Source organism: Ambystoma mexicanum, chromosome 6p (genome assembly GCF_040938575.1).
Source record: "Ambystoma mexicanum isolate Mex_15411 chromosome 6p, UKY_AmexF1_1, whole genome shotgun sequence".
In the NCBI taxonomy this organism is placed as follows: Eukaryota; Metazoa; Chordata; class Amphibia; order Caudata; family Ambystomatidae; genus Ambystoma; species Ambystoma mexicanum.
Genome location: NC_090935.1, coordinates 334,091,432 through 334,108,281, shown reverse-complemented (window position 1 = coordinate 334,108,281; position 16,850 = coordinate 334,091,432). Strand labels below are relative to the sequence as shown.

The following is a 16,850-nucleotide window of genomic DNA, read 5'->3' as shown; positions in this document are numbered from 1 at the left end:
TGGGCGGAAGCAGAGACCATGGTATGGCAGGATGCAAGTAATATAGGGGGAGAGGAAGAAGTGGGAACCTTGATGGCATGGAAACTGATGGTAGCGGAACTGTTTGGTACAACACAAGAGTTGACAGAATCCACAGGAAAGGTGACCCCACCACACGGTACGGATGCAGAGCGAAATGAACAATAGTCTCGTTGGGGAGGGCGGGATAAGGGGAGCAGTGTTTAATTTTGAGTGTTAATATTGCGGAACTGTATTGTTGCTTGTACTGCATGTTTGGTTGGTGTTTTGTTTTGTTTATTTTGAAATAATAAAATTGTTTTAAAAAAAAAAGTATGAGAGAGCTGTTTTCTATCTTAAAGGAGCTAGAGTCCCCTACTCCCATCCCAGATATGTGCACAAAAGACAAAGCCTGGTGCACAGAGATACAACAAGCATTGACCAACAAAGTCACGTTGCTTCAAAAGATAATTGCAGCTAAGAAAGCATCCCTTAATCAACCGCCAATACAGAAACACCAACCCACCCTTGTTGGAACAAAATACAGCTATCCAATTCAGATTCACCAAAACATCTACCCTGGAGGTGGAAAAAGTCATCCTCTCTCTTAAGCCTTCCAATTGCCAAGGCAACTTGTGCCCTGCACAATTTATAAAAGATGCTGCTAGAGAACTCTCCCCCTTCATATCTAAACTCGTAAATGCCTCATTCACCTCAGGCATTGTGCCATCCAACCTGAAACAATCATGGGTACTGCCTCTACTAAAAAAATAATCCCTAAACCCCCTTATCCCTACCAACTACCGCCCCATTATGACAGTCTCCTTCCTGTTAAAAATCCTGGATAAAATAGCATACTCTCAAATCCAAATATTTCTAGAACACCATAAGCTCCTAGGAACAAGGCAGTCAGGCTTCCATCCTCAACATGGACCCGAGACTGCTCTCATCGATTTGAAGGCTCAAATTGATGAGCTAAGAGACAAAGGTCAAACAGCACTCCTCCTGCTCATGTATCTCTCGGCCGCATTTGACCTTGTAGATCAGAAAGTCCTTTGCAAACACCTTAACTCTGCTGCACACTTCTCCAAAGAAGCCAAAATATGTGTTGAATCTTTCCTTAGTGAAAGGACCATGAGGGTGTTCTCCCCTTCAGATGCAGCGGACCTGATCCCCATCTTGTGTGGCATTCCCCAAGGCACATGTGTGCCCCCACATTATACAATATATTTACTAAACCCCTTTTTGATGATCTAGACCTTCTCAGTATCACCTACACTAACTATGCAGATGATACGCAGATCCTCCTCCCACTTTCTGGGGATTACAACAAGGATTTAGCCTTGGTAAATAGGGTGTATCTCATCATCCAGGCATGGATGGCAACTCACGGTCTATGCTTGAATGATGACAACACAGAATTAATCGTTCTAGGCACACATTCCAATCTCAAAAAACTAGGCCAGGAATACCTTTCCTTCAAAATTGATGGAAATACTATTAAGGTAGCTAAGAAAGTGAAGGCTCTAGGCTTCTATCTAGATGCCACCCTCTCCTTCAACAAACAGGTGAACTCTCTGGCTTCATCCACAGCCTACACATGTAAGCTTATCAGAGCTTGTAAACACTTTATCTCTGATGACAACTGTATGATTCTGGCCAGAGCTCTCATTATATTGAGACTCAACTATTGCAATGCCCTATATAATGGGGCTAACAAATACAGCACATATAGAATACAAATCCTACAAAATAATGCCTTGAGAGCAGCTCTCGGTATCTCTAACCGATCACACATTTCTAACATAAGGTGGAAAAACAACTGGCTGTCGACCTAAGACAAAATCTTACTGAAAGTTGCCTCCCTCACACACAAAGCCCTGAACAATGCGGCTCACCCCTATATTTCAGATAGATTTGTAGAAAGAAGATCCACCAGACCCCCCAAGAACCTCCAATGCCAATACATTCATCATTGCTAGATTCAAATTGACCAGGGCCGGAGGCGCCAGCTTCCCCATCCCGGCGGCCCAAGTATGGAACTCACTACCCCACACTATACGTGCTGAGAAATCCTGCCTTAATTTTAGATCCAATTACATCAACCACTTGAAACAATCGATCAGCTAGCCAGTGCCCCCCTGCCATCCACTCGCATTCATTACAGATACAGCCTGTATACTGCAAATTGTTTCCGTTTTCTTATTGCCCGTACTATGTTGTATTGCTACACTACTGACAATTCTGTATAATAGCCTGTATATAACCTACTGTAAAACATCATGTATATAATTTTACTGTATTACTGCTTCGTTCTGTTCATATCATTAACACTTTGTAAATATAACTTTGTAACCTTTGTAACCTCTGTAAGCTTCGCATATCCTGTACTGCTGCGCCCCCTTACCCTCGGGTCTTGTGTGCATCATAAATGAATAAACTAAACAAACAAACAAACAAACGAGTAAAATACAAAACTGCTCCATGTGTGGGGCACTTTTGTTGATTTATACTCCTATATGTTTTACTAGTGCGTGTGATATTCACAGGTTAACACATGCAATCCTCCTCCTCTATTCCCTCCACTTGTTAGTGTTGGGTATTAGCTGGTGCAGTATTGGTCTAGAAAGGAAATGTGAATTGAGGAGGGCCACACAACTTGTGTGTGGTGGCTTTTCACCTACATGTTGGCAGGCCACTGCCATTCTCACCAACTACCAGCCCCTCTCTACCCAAAACCACCCCATGGTATTTCTTTGAGCTAGCTTTTTCGTACATTAACATCAAATTATGTACTGTTATTGCACTGACATTTTAAGCAGTTTTCTGAACTGTAATAACATATTTAAATCTTTTAATCAGCTCGTGTTGTGATAGTGTCTTATTTCAGGGTGCCCTCAGCACTTGACTTAGAAGCAATACGTTCTATCAACTAGTATACACTTTAAAATCCTCAAGTGTTCCATTAATTAGACAGGCTGTTTGCTGTTTAATGATACATAAATGATCATGCCTGGGCAGCTGTGGAAATAATGATCATGCTATCATCCAGCATGTAACAGTTTTATTTCCCACAGGCAGAGGCGTGACCACGGTCTTTTGGTTGTACCCCCGGATAGAAGCTCAGGGGCTACAACCAAAAGGCTAGATAGCCCTGCGTTCTGACATTAGCGTAGGCCCAGATCTTTTCCAGACCCAGCTACACCCCTGCCCTGAGGCCAGTACCATTTGATCCGCATATATCACTGTATGACTTTCAGTTTTGCATCCCTAGCAAAGGTTTCATGTGCTAATAAAATGTCTTCCTTTCTCTTTCTCTAAGAATTCAGCATTTTAGTATATACGAAATATATCCAGAGTTCAGTAAAAGACAACAACAGACACTTAAGGACATCAGTGTTAACTGATCATGAAATATTCATTATCCAAAATTCGTAATAGTGCCTTTAGCTCCTGGCAATATTTGACTAACTGCAGTGTGCTCATAGATGTCTTGTTTTAGGTACAGTGCTTTACTGAGTTTTCAAACAATTATAGATGTTATTGGTTCTTTCGTTCTTCTTCTCCATCCCTGCCTACCTTTGCCTTGCATAGCCTCCTTCTGTCTTCTGACCGCTGCCACCGTAATTCCCATTTCTTCCTTTCTTATCCACTTCCTATTTGCCCATTTATGTTTGTTACTCAGGGTTCTTATTCTCAGAAAAAAAGGTTTGGGTGGTTAAATCATACATATTTCTGATGTATTCAGTACCATTACATTTTACTACCAAAATGTAATTGGGTTTTGTGGCCTTGACTGTAATAGGAGAATCAGGCATGGCCATTGAGGTCAGATATTTCACTTTTTTATCAGACTTTTCCCCGTTGTTATAATATCACACTTTTTCTCTTTGTAGACTCAGACTGAATTTCGGTGTTATTTTCTGATCACAGGAAGGCAACATTGTTCAACTGATTCTGTGAAGTTGATATATGTCTATAGAATTGTTGACTTCCTCTTCCACTGAGAATTCTGTTTTTCAGAGAAACATTAGGGTTGACTTCTAATAAACCTACATCATCCGCACTTCCTTGTTTGAAGTCCTGCCTACATTTATGGACTTGTTGTTTGCAAGTAGACATCTGATTAAACGTTTGCTGCAAAAGTGAGCATGAAACATATATAGATGTCTATGTTTCTATCTAAATCTGCAGAGTTCTAAGTGTGTATGTAGATTTATTTTGCCACAGTGCTAAACCAACACATTTTGTTCAGTAAATTATTGGCAGTTGACTATCAAAGCTGTAAAGTGACTCATTTTGAATCCTTTATGGCTGTTGAACCAACAGCGCTTTTCATTCAGGGGTGTGTAGTTTGGTTGTTCACATTTTAAGTAGTATGTGATTATCTTTGATCAATGCATCCACTGTAGAGATATGTTTAGACCCGAATGTAATTCCTTTGATTGGTTCTCAGAAAGTCAGAATAAAACATGAGTAGATTTCCCTTTTTGTCTAATGTCACCATAATTATAGTTATACACATATATGTATGCTTTTCTGTCACAACACCAAACCTTCATTCAATTTTATGGAAGCAATACCTGCAAGGAACAATTAAAGCTGAGAAGGGGCTAACTTTGAGCCAGTTATGACATTTCAACCAACAGTTATTTGCATATTGGACTTGTAGTTCAGTTGTTCTAATTTTAAGAAATATGAACCTGCAGTGGGTTAATGTATTGACTGAGAAACGTGAGTAAATCTAAAAGCACTACCTTATATTGCATTTTATGGATGCAGAAGGAGGATGCAGTGAATTTGATTGGCTTGACAATTAGTGACATGTACGCAATTGTGCTGCATAACATCACAATCTTTAGGGAAAACCAATGTTCACATGCAGATCAATTTAGGGCTCTTTGGGCTACTTTTTAGGTGTAACAATTGGTGTCCTCGTCTGGTCCTGACATTCTGTTAAAAGGAATTGTTTTGGCTCATGTCCATGCCTTAGTTGGGAACAGTCATCATATGAGGTTATTTATATTTAGTTAATGTGATTATATCACAATAAACTAAATTATTATTATTACTAACTAGGGATGAGTATGCAGTGGGTGTTGGCATGATTCTCTTTTCACTGTGGAATGAGACCTTGCCCAAAAAAAGCCAAAACCGTTTCACTTATGGCCATTAAGAATTGTCCAGATATGAATGTATATATATACATGCATACATACCTAAAATGGTTGACCATGATTCAGGTCTAACCATGTTCTCAGGTCTCATGGAGTGTGGGAGGGGGAGGCCTAGGCTGGTTTACACCTTTTCTATCTAAAAGTAATCAATTTGGACAATGTGTACATTCCCAGTAATTTGTGGGATTACTCAGGGGTCAATTGTGCCTCCAGTGATACAGTGTATATGTGTAGTCATTGGAAAGTCTGCTGGCGGTGTGGGGAATCTCTGCTCACCAATCTGCAAATGATACATATCTAAAAATCTTATGGCAACTGATGTCCACCTCCTATCGAACCTGCTTTGAGGTTTGAATGGCATTAATCTCCTTTATAATAAATGTGCTTACAGCAGAGAGATCTTAATAGCTACGGGGAAACATTAGGGGAGGACCCACGAATGGCTGTTGGCAATGACATTATTTCCTTTTCATTACATAATTTCATAAGATGCTAAATCACTGTTTTGTTTTCCGAATTCCTCCTTGAGTTCTAAGAAAAGACTCACATAGAGAAAGGGGCTTAAATAGTTTTTTTTCCAATTGCAGCTGGTGAAGAAAATTAAACATTTTTTTTTACCAGTCAACAGTTTATTTACAATGATTCAAGCACTTGTAATTGCTCATGTTGATGGAGGGAATGCCCTTTTCGCTTGCCACTGGAATTAGTTTCCGGAAGCATTGGCACTGTTAGAAATGGTGCCGATGCTTCTGTGATGAGTCTGTCTACCAGGGCTGCCGCACCCGGCAGGGTCAGACCTGTCGGGTGCAGCAGCCCCGGCAGACAAACTCATACTGTGGTGGTCCGGAAAAAAGGGTGCTGGTGAGCTTACTGTCACTCTTATTTCCGGACCGCCACACTAATAATGAGGCACATTCTCCACACCCCCAACCCTTGGTACTTACCACCTAAGTCTTGCAAGGTCTGAAGCGTTTCCTTCAGGAGAGGCCTGGCTGATTGAAGTATCAGATTAGTTTAGAGGGGACTGCAGCCAGGATAAATTTAATGTATGTTTAAGGAATTTAGCCGAAGGTCAGAGACAGATGTACGTTGTAAATGGGGGGGGCATCTGTTTTTATGGCAGGGCATGAACAATGTGAAACTACTCCAGGAGCAGTCGTAAGGATTTATGTTTCAGCTTGAAAAGAATTGAGTTTCACTTTTGGGGCAAGACCAGGGATCCCTTTTCCTGGAGCTTGTTGGGGAGACGAAAGTTAATGTGGTCAGGCCCTGCATGGTCCCATTCACAAAATGCAGCTTTTAAACATACTTTTATCCCATTTGGTCGCCTAAAACAGAAACACATTATAACTTTTTCTTTGCCATCAAAGTCCTTTGCAAACTACATATCTTCACCATCTCTCTGTGTTTCTTTATTCAAAGCTGATTTTCAGCCCTGTAAAGGGTAACAGACACAATGCAAGGCCAAATTTGGTTTATCATTTTCCTGTGACATGCTGCCCTTTTTATCTGAGATTGGACAGTTCTCCTTTTAAACAAAAATGTGCTGAATTCTTTCTGTTATACAATTCCTTTTTGTGCTTTGTCAAATAATGTTGAACATACTTTTATTGTAGATGGACTGAAAACATTGTACAATTCCTTGCATGTTTTTTTCAGATGCTGGCCACAGGCTGCTGCTCACATGCTTGTTTTTTAAATGGCGTTTTTCTTTCTTTGCATAAAAGTGCTGAGAATGGGTACCCCTAAAAATGTGTTATTTCCTCTGAAAACTGCTGAATTTGGCTTTCTGAGCTCTATTCGTTTATGTTAACCTTGTAAAGAGTTGACAACCCTTGAAATAATGATTTTTGTCCCTTACTGGACACATTTTTATTATGTCTATTGTGTTAGCATGTGTATAACGCTACAAACCCTCATGGTCAGCAGGCTCTGCACAGATGTCAATGTGAGCGCTCTACTCGCTTTGCTATCTGACCGTCATGTGAATATTTTTTTTTTCAGTACACTGCTGCTCTACAAGCATTTGTGGGCTAGGTTCTCACCTTATTAGAATGCTAAATAAATACATTTAAACGAATACAGCTCACAAACCATACGTCGATTTAGCTTGCAATTTTGCTTGCATATTAAACGCCTTGAAAATGTTTATGGTGACAATTCATGTTATGGTGTGTCCTCTGTGAGAGAGCTTTTAGCTCAAGGATACTGCTGGTGATAAGTGACCTGGCTGCCTGCTCGTATTACTAGACGTCTGGGTCACAGCCATCTTGGCACTGCTGTTTATGCGCACTCGTCTTTAGGTCTCACAGGTGACATTGTCCTCCTTCATCTCCTTTTGTAGAAAGGATATCTGCGCTGGAACGAACCATCCCTGCGAAACACTGGGCCTCTCTCATCTTGCCGGGCTGTGCCAACCTTCCCGCAGCTGCAATATCAACGAGGACTCGGGGCTCCCTCTGGCATTCACCATCGCCCATGAACTCGGGCACAGGTACGGAATGGAAAGCAGTCAACCTGGTTTACAGACACGCTACTAATTCATCCATTGCTTTGTGAGGTCTGAACTATCTATAAATACAATTGGCACAAGCGTATTCCAGCCACAAACACTTGTGTATGGCTGATACTGTGTACGTGTTCCCAGTCCAGGGGTGTAGGCACATTTCGTGTGCTATGCAACACTTATGGTCTCAAGCGATGTCTTTGTTATTAGAATTCATTTACTCCCCTGCGCTTGTCTTGTACAATTTTGAATTCTGCTATACAGTTTATCCCCAGTAGAGGTGTAAGAAGTTATTTCTATGCCATTTCATTTCTTTTTTTCCTGTTAATTTAGCATAGCTTTCTGTCATCCTTCGCTCTGCAGATGTTTTGGACACAGTTCCCTCCATCCCTCGCCAGCAGACTAAATGATGAGGGATCATGGGAATTGTAGTCAAAAAAACCCGGAGTGTCACAGGGCTCAAACTCCTGGCTCAGCACAATTTGCTTATGCCCATCTTGTCCCCTATGAAGTGCAATCCCATGACACATTAATGTAGAATGACCCATCACCTCTTAGCCAGTGAAATGAGTGCATCAAGCCGCCCCACACGTCCTCTCTATGCTATTTGCAAATGTTCTCATCGGAAAAGGGTCGGGCTTGCCGAAAATGTGTAATATGGCGCTACTTTGAAAATCATTTCCAGGGCCTTTTTTGGTTCCCAGTCAACCCCTGTATTTGTTCAAGAGCTCCTAGAATCCTAAACCAGAGATTAGTGATGCCCCAAGTCAGGTGTGGCTCTCTGCTCTCCATAGTGTGAGTGGAGGAGCTGCAAGTAACAGAGTGTAAGGGAAGGGGGCTGAGCAGGGTGTCATATTCACATGCGAGGTGGCGAACACTTAACATGATCTGCTGTTAGTGTGGCTGCTTTATCAATACAGCGTCCTTACTTTTTCATTATTTGAACCAGGCATGCAGCAGGTATTTTTTTAAATATTATGTGGAAAAAGTGTCCATTGGCTTAAAAAACCACACAAGCTTTGTTATCTGGCATTCTATCAATCTCAGCTCTCTATAAAATGGCACGTACATAGAGGCTTTGTAGTAACGGTTCCGGTTAAGAATGTGCCGAATAACGATGTTTCTGAGCCAGATAACAGGCCGGACAGTTTCTTTTGTTAACTGGCTCAGATAACGAATATTCGGTTAACTGTATATTGTGTGTATCCGGTATTATGTGGTTTCCATTGGTGCTGCATAGTGGAGCCGTTATTCTATTAAGTTACCCTTTTACGTTACACGCTGCCAATTGACAGTGGCAACACTTTTACACGAGCCTGTCACTGAGGATGAACCTGTCCTAGAGCCCATTTGCAATTAATTATTGGCTGCTCTGAGGCTTTTATTTGAAAATAGGGATGTAAATCACTGCTCCACAGAAAGCCACACATTGTAAATGGAATTGATAGCGTTGCAGGAAGACCCCTCTTAAGAGTCCCGGTCTCAAAACAAACTTCAAGACGCAAAAGCAACCTCAGAATCAGAGAACTAGGACATTATAGTGGTGTGGAACAACTAATACACTGCCTCTAAAGTTCGATCCCTGGATGCAACACTGTGCTGTCACCTGCCTACTTACTCCCCACCTCCCATTGCATCCCACGCTGCTCTCTGCTGCTCTTTAAATACAATTTCATTTTACCGGAAGTGCAGACATTCGCTCCCCAGCTTCTTGACTTCTCATGTTCTGTTACCCCCCAGGGAGTTTCCTAACGACAGCATGGAATCAGAGAATTTACATAGACGTTCCTTTATTTATTTTTCGAAAATGCCATCTCCAAATTTCCAAAAAGATTGTGTTTCATTTTGAAGCCCTGAAAAGCAGTGAGGCTTCCTGTGACATGAGTCTGATTTAAACCTGCAAAGGTTATTAGCTGCCCACAGCCATTTCATAAAAGGGTCAAGGGCACTTATAACACCACCTGAGAGACTCTCAGAGGCCATGCTTCATAGAAACATGTTGCTCACTTCCTCTGTAATCGCAAATGTAGGTGAACAGAAAACCTGCGTTCTGTGGGTGTACTGAGTCACAGAGGTCAATCTACTCATGAGCAGATCTGAAAACATTCAGATGTACTCCCTTGAATCAGTGCACCCATAAACTGAGATGGGCACAGGGGAACGCGCATGCATGATCTACAGATCGATGTGCTTTCAACTGTGGCAGTCACTACATTTGTTCACGTGTCCTGGCTCTTGTGTCGAACGTCAGGTGCAGGGGAAGAGCAATGCTACCTGACCTGGGGTCGTGTCAGACCCTGGCAGCATGCTCCTGCACCCAATGAACAAGCTCATGCTTTGCCTGAAGGGTTCTATGTCTGCCTCTCTAATGAAGGTGGGAATGTGAAACCTCCATTTGCAGTGCAGTGCCCTTTGGCCGGATCGGTATGTCGTAGTCTGTCTACTAGACCCAACTAAATCCATAGTTATCGTTGACTATGTGACCAAATATCCAGAAGTCTGTCCCATGGGAAGCAATGCCACTAAGACAATGTTGGAGGTATTGAACCAATCTTCACCAGAGAGTGATTTCCCACAGACATTCTAACGGACCAGCTGATCAGCTTCTTGCTATGACTGATTAATGAGATGAAAGACCTGATGAAAATCGGAATGTTGTGAACATCCATTTATCACCCAAACTGATGTCTTGGTAGTAAGATTCGACAAGACCTTGAAGCATGTCCTGAAATGCACACCACTGCATTAGTGATCACAGACCACACGTCTTAAGGGCATGCAGTGTTAATAAAGAAAAATAAATAATGACAAACATTTTCGGTGACACCTGAATACGAACAAAAAAGTCGAATGTGTTAGTAAAAGTGTATATGGGGGTGGGGTAAGGTATTAAAAGGGGTGGAGGTAGTTGGGGAGGATAAAAAGCTGTATAAACATGGAGCTTGGGGGGTCCCCCAAATTAAAAAAGAGAACAGAAATTCGACTTTTTTCCTTATTGAAGTGTCACTGAAAATGTATGTCGTTATTTGGGTTGTTGTTATAAACACATGGAAGCGTCTTAAGGGGATGAACCAAGCTCCCTATCCTTGTCAAGTCATTTACACAATGTATACGTACGTAGGTTTAAGGAGGATGGCTAAAAGGTAAGGTATGCATGAGGCGTGTCGGTCAGGTACTCGTTAGATTTTTCTTTTTTTTAAGACTTGCATTCCCCTTTTCTGTTATGCATTAAAGCTTTCAAAGTCATCTTAATAATGGTGCTGGCCTTAATAATATTATTGAAAGCATTTGCTTGATATCACTGAATCTAAGGGCCTCGTGTTCATGGCACAGATGTGGGAAAGCTCATAACGATAAACTCTGCTCATGTTTTATGCATCCATGTACTTTTTACATGCACGGAACAGAGCACCATAGCGCTCCATGCTTTTTACTGTGTGTTCATTCTGCAGTGCCTGTTATTCCTCCATGCATGATACCCACCTGTGTGTTCTCTTGCATCACAATTGTAATTCAGGTGGAGAAGCAGGGAACCCTGCGGACAATTACCGCTCTTTTGTATATGCAAACAGCCAGAAGAGTCCATAAGAAATCCACTTTAGTGGTGGTCATATTTATCATGGCAGAAGCTGGCCATGCCATGTGTCCATGCATGCCACACATTTAAAGGCTTGGTGTACTCCTGAACACAAGCCCTCAGTAAGAAAAATAACATAATTTGAGAGCTATTTTTATTGCTCATTTGTCTCTGAATTGCGGTGACAAGTGATACTAAATACTAATTAACTGGTGTCCCACTCATATTTTCCACACCCAAAATGTTCTAGGGTATATAAAAACATATCAGTAAATTATCAGGGGATACACAATACACGAATGAATACATACCTCAGCTTTAAATGTACAGTTTACTAACGACATTCAAAATATCAACCTTGGAATGGATGGAAAACTGGGACTAGGTTGATTTCGGGCCCACTCAGAGGAAGTGGATTGGCCATTTGAGGAGATGCCTTGTTGCCTAGTTAGGAGCTCAATCTCACAACCACTACTGCTGCAAAGAATGACAGGTGCCTGTTTGAAAAAGCACTACCTATGTCACATTCTCTTGGGACATTATTGAACTGCCACGGAATCAAGTGTGATTAATGGGCCGAAATCTGTAGGCCTCGGCCCTCAGCACTCAGTAAGTTGTGAACGGGTGTGGGAAGAGGAACGAACAAGGGGAAGGCAGATTCAGATCAACACATCCTTTGAAGAAGTTGGTACTGTGGGAAAAGGAAGCTACACTGATAACTAATTGTGTCTGTACTGTATTGGATCCCTACTCGAATCCCTTTGCGAGCTCAGGATGCCTGTAGTGTGTGTAGTGCATAGCAGTGTGACTGATACATTCTGGGACATGTAGTCCTGCAATGGTAAACACATAAATGTAGCACTGGCATGCTGTAGAATACGAAAGAATAAAGACATTGATAACAACCGAAAGAATAAACACATTGATAGCAATATGTACCATACAAAGTACAGGAAAAAATAAAAACAAACAGGTAACAACAATACATACAGAGCAAATTCATCAGTGTCCTGCCCTTCCCATACCACTTAATTATAGAGTATATAAAAGCACATCCAATAGAAAAAATAGGCAAGTCAAAACAGTAAAAAAATACACGAATAAATAAATACCTAAGTTACGTGTTCTTTTTACATGACACATCTGGAATAACAGTATCCCACATTTCACTGCAGCCGTTTCACTGGTTTCCATCAGAGGACATTTTGCCATCGTAGATTTGGGGCATTTGGATGGTACAGGGTGGTCAAATATGACATTTTGGGCTGTGATGTAAGGGGACTGCAGGAGGATATGCAGTATGTGGGCAACCCTCCAATAAATATGCCGAAGTTAAATACGGTAAAATATCTCCACGGTTAAGCTGTGATAAATTCAAAATACCAACGGTGGAGCATATCAAAACCTGGGACCCAGTTCATTCCGTAATCATCTAGTTGACGAGACATTTGAATAGTCGACGAGGCACACACCAGGTTCGAACCTATGATGGGTTCATGATATGATATGATATAATATGGCATTTATAACGTGCCGATACACAAGTATTTCAAGGCGCGACGCGGCAAGGGAGGGGGAAACAGAGGGAAGACAGTTACAACGATCTTACTAGGCCAGGTGACATTGAGATCAGGCAAGTGCAGGCGATGGGCGAGGGGAAACATGCCAAGGGCTAGAGGAGTGGGCAGTGCTGTACATGGGATCAAAACAATAACAAGAAGTGCGGGCAGCAGAAGGCAGGTGAAAGGGCAAGTGCAGACACCAGGTGTCCAAAAGTGCAAGTAGGGGGGACTATAGGGTTACAGACACAGACCCAAAGTGCAAAGGTTGTCGGGAGGCAGTGCAGGTGTGCAACTGGGTGCTCAGGTCCCTGGGCCCGAGATCAGAGGGTAGCCAGGTGACCAGTGCAGTATCAGACAGGAAATCGGTAGGGGAGAAAAAGGGAGAATACAGAAGCAAAGAGGAAAGTCTTGAGGTGCTTCTGGAACCGAAGATGGCTCTCAAGTTTGGAAGGGCAATGAGGATATTCCAGAGGGAGGCCGCAGTGAAGAAAGAGATCTACCACCAAATTGTTGCTTGGAGAAGCGACTGACCCTGAGGGAGTTGGAGGTGGAGGAGCGAAGAGCTTGAGTAGGAAGGTATTTACAAAGAGAGCATTGGAGGTATTGAGAACCCAGGCCCCAGAAGGCCTTGTGGACAATGCAGAGGGTCTTGAACTTAATCCTCGCAGCCACTGGTAGCCAATGCAGATATTTCAGTGTTGGAGAGATACGATCCCTGGGCTTGTGGCCAAGGAAAAGTCTCACAGTCCTGTTCTGGAAGAATTTGAGAGGGTGGAAGTAGAAGCAGGCAGATATAGAAAGAGGCTGTTGCAGCAGTCCAGCCTAGAGAGAACCAGAGCTCTAGAGACAGTGAGCTTCTGGGGGAAGGAGAGGAAAGGAAAAATACCTCTGAAGAGGTGCAGTTGGTAGTTTGACTTCTTACTTAGAGGAGTCAGAGATGTGAGGAGCAAAGGAGAGTGTGGAGTCAAAGATGACCCTGAGATTCTTAGTCTCACATGTGGGAGCAGGAAGAGGGTCAAGGGAGGCTAGCCAGAGAGTGACAGGAAAGGAGGGTGCAGGTGTGCCGATGAGGAGAATCTCCATCTTTCTGGCATTTATGCAGAGATCATTGTAATTGGCATTACAAAACTCCTGGATAGCGACAGTCAGAGATGAGAGAAGGAGGAGAGGTGGCAGAGGGGAGTCTGAAAACGAGCTGAGTGTCATCCACATAGCACTGAAAGTTGGAGCAGAGAGCGGCAATGCAGTGGGTGAGAGGTGCCAGGTATTGGTTGAGAAGCCAGGCAGAGAGGTTTGACCCCTGGGGAACACCACAGGTAGAGAGTGAGATAGACGAAAGGAAGGACCCAAGTTGTACCTGAGAGGGTCGATCAGAGAGGAAAGAGGTCAGCCAGGCCGGGGCCTGATCAGTGATACCCAAGTTATCATGGTGACGATTAAGCAGGATGGCATGTTTGACCGTGTCAAACGCAGAAGAGAGATCGAGTAAGATGAGGACAGAGGGGAGATTAGAATCAAGGTTAGAGAGCAGGTCTTCACAGATGTCCAGTAGAACAGTTTCTGTGCTTCTTGCTGCTCTGAAGCCAGACCGATGGTCATGGAGACAACCAACAGATTCAGTGTGAAGATTAAGCTGGGAGCTTTTCCAGGAGTTTTCCTAGGTAAGGAGTGATGGAGATCGGGTGATAGTTAGCTGGGCAGGAGGGGTCGGCTGAGGGTTTCTTGAGAAGAGGTTGCACAAGAGAGTGCTTCAGGGGGGAAGGGAAGGCTCCATTTGCAAAGGAGTTGTTGCAGAGGTCAGCCAGGGTAGGCGCCAGGGTGTCAATGTGGTCTTTGATGGTTTTGGAAGAACAGGGAAGAACTTGTTTTGATGACACTTTCATAGATTGGTCTTGTCTAGAAACTTTGTCAGGGGCGAACAGAGAAAAGACAGAGTACGAGGGGGGGAGAGGTGGCCACAGGGGGCTGGAGGTAGAGGAGAGAGAAGAGGGAGGATGAGCAGAAGAAGAGAGGGTGGACAGAATATCCTGGGTTTTAGAGATGGAATGAGAAGCCAGAGCCATGCAGAGGGCCTGGGAGGGGACAGGAGAGGTAGAGACTGCAGCAGGATTGGCCAGCTCCTTGCAGATTTTAAAGAGTTCAGCCGAGTTGTTAGTTGCCGCAGAGATGCAGGCTTGGATGTGGGCTCTCTTCTTAGTGCAGACAGTGCACCGGTATTGCCTTTGAAGCAGGCAGCAGGCCAGTTTGTCTGAGGATGCACAAGAAACTAGCCATTTCCTCTCAGCCACCCTGCACTTGCGTTTATGGGTCACAAGGTCAGTTGTACCAGGAGATGCACTTGCCTTTGGGCTTCAAGCGGATCCTCATGACAGGGGCAAGGACATCAAGAGTATCAGATATAGAAGAGTGGAGTGGTCAGAGGGATCGAGAGGGTGAGGCCTGAGGGGATCAGAACATCCAGAGTGTGCCCTGCAGAGTGAAATGGGCCAGAGGGGAGAATAGAAAGAGAGAGACAGAGTCGCAGAGGTCACGGAAGAGTCCCAAGAAGGGATAGAAAGCATCCAGGTGGATGTTGAAGTCTCCAAGAAAGAGGAGTTGAGTGGTCGAGGTCAGGAGGGAGGAGGAGAGGTCGGCCCACTCAGAGAGGAAGGAGGTGATCTGACCAGTTGGGCGATAGATAGGATCCACGGTAATAGAGTGGCCACGAGAGAGAGAAATCCTTCAGACAAAGCAAAGAATGAGGAGTAGGCCTGCATAGGACTTACAGAGGCAGGAATCCACTCCGGGAAGATCAAGGCTACACCCCTTCCGGAACGGTTGGATATGGATGGCGAGAGGATCTTGTAGCCATCAGGGAGGAGAGTGTGAAAGCTTGTGACAGAGCTGGCATTGAACCATGTCTCTGTGAGACTGAGGACATAGAGGTCAAGTTCTTCCAGGAGGCGGCAGATGTTAGAGGAGTGTTTGACAGCTGAGCGAGAGTTGAGAGTGGCAATATGGAGAAGGTTGCCAACCTTGAAAGACTTCAGAGGAGGGGTACAAATCAGAAGCAGGCCCTGCAGAGGTGTAGAAGGGACCCGAGGGGGGGGGGCAGAAGAGAATGGCGGAGAGGGCAAGGTAACCAAGGAGGAGGCAGAGGGGCAAGGCAAGGAAGCCCAGGAAGGGAGAGAATGGACAGCAGGAGAAGAAAGGACATTGATGAGGTGCAGAAAGCATCTATCAAAGAGGGGAAGGTTGGCAGTGATGGCCTTGGACCAAGATGGTACCATTCAGGGAAACATTAATGATGACCTTAGAGGATTTTAAGGGGGCCAGGATGGCCTCCCACCGGGTGCCACCATTAAGTGGAGAAGTAGAGAAAGGAGAGAGCACAGAGAGCATATGAAGAGACCATAGGTCTGGTGAGGGAACAACAAAGAGCATGTCAGTGAGGGTTTGTCTGGAGGAAGTACTGGTATAGGTGTCAGCGATAGGGAGGCCTGGGTTGGAGACCAGAATATCCTTTTTGAACTTCTTCCTACCAGACCTATTGAGGAGAGAAGTCTAGTCGATAGAGAAGCACTTTGAAAAGATAGGAGAAACAGAGAGCAAAATAAAGTAGGTGGGGAAGAGGAGAGATGAAGAGGGATGGAGGATGAGGTAGGGAGGAGACACTAGGGGAGGATACAGGGAGGGGGGCAAGCAGACGAGACAGAAAGGGACCAGACAATGGCAGACAATGTAACTAGTTAGACAAGAGTTCAGATGGAAGAGCAGACAGAAACAGGGCAGTCCAGTAAGCAAATCAGTTTACCAGGGCATCAAGAGAAGAGAGCAGAGCAGTCAACAAATATAACCTAGCAGAGGTAAGAATACAACAGAACACACAGCAATATAATGCAAAACAGGGCAGTCCGTGAGGAGAAACACAAAACAATATACAAAGAGCAAGAGTAGTTGACAAATGATAACCTAGAGGAGGGAAGAAACAGAACACAGAGCAATACAATGCCAAGACAGGGCAGTCAATGAGGAAGAGCAAATGTGGCATG

At 43.7% G+C, this 16,850-nt stretch overlaps 1 protein-coding gene across 1 annotated transcript in view; it reads left to right on the top strand.

Moving 5' to 3' along the window:
• Positions 1 to 16,850, top strand: part of ADAMTS12 (ADAM metallopeptidase with thrombospondin type 1 motif 12) — a 4,001,072-nt gene that overhangs the window by 2,311,040 nt on the left and 1,673,182 nt on the right. The window contains exon 7 of the mRNA XM_069627090.1: positions 7,519 to 7,668. Coding sequence (XP_069483191.1) covers positions 7,519 to 7,668 — 150 coding nt within the window. The remainder of the gene's footprint in view (positions 1 to 7,518; positions 7,669 to 16,850) is intronic.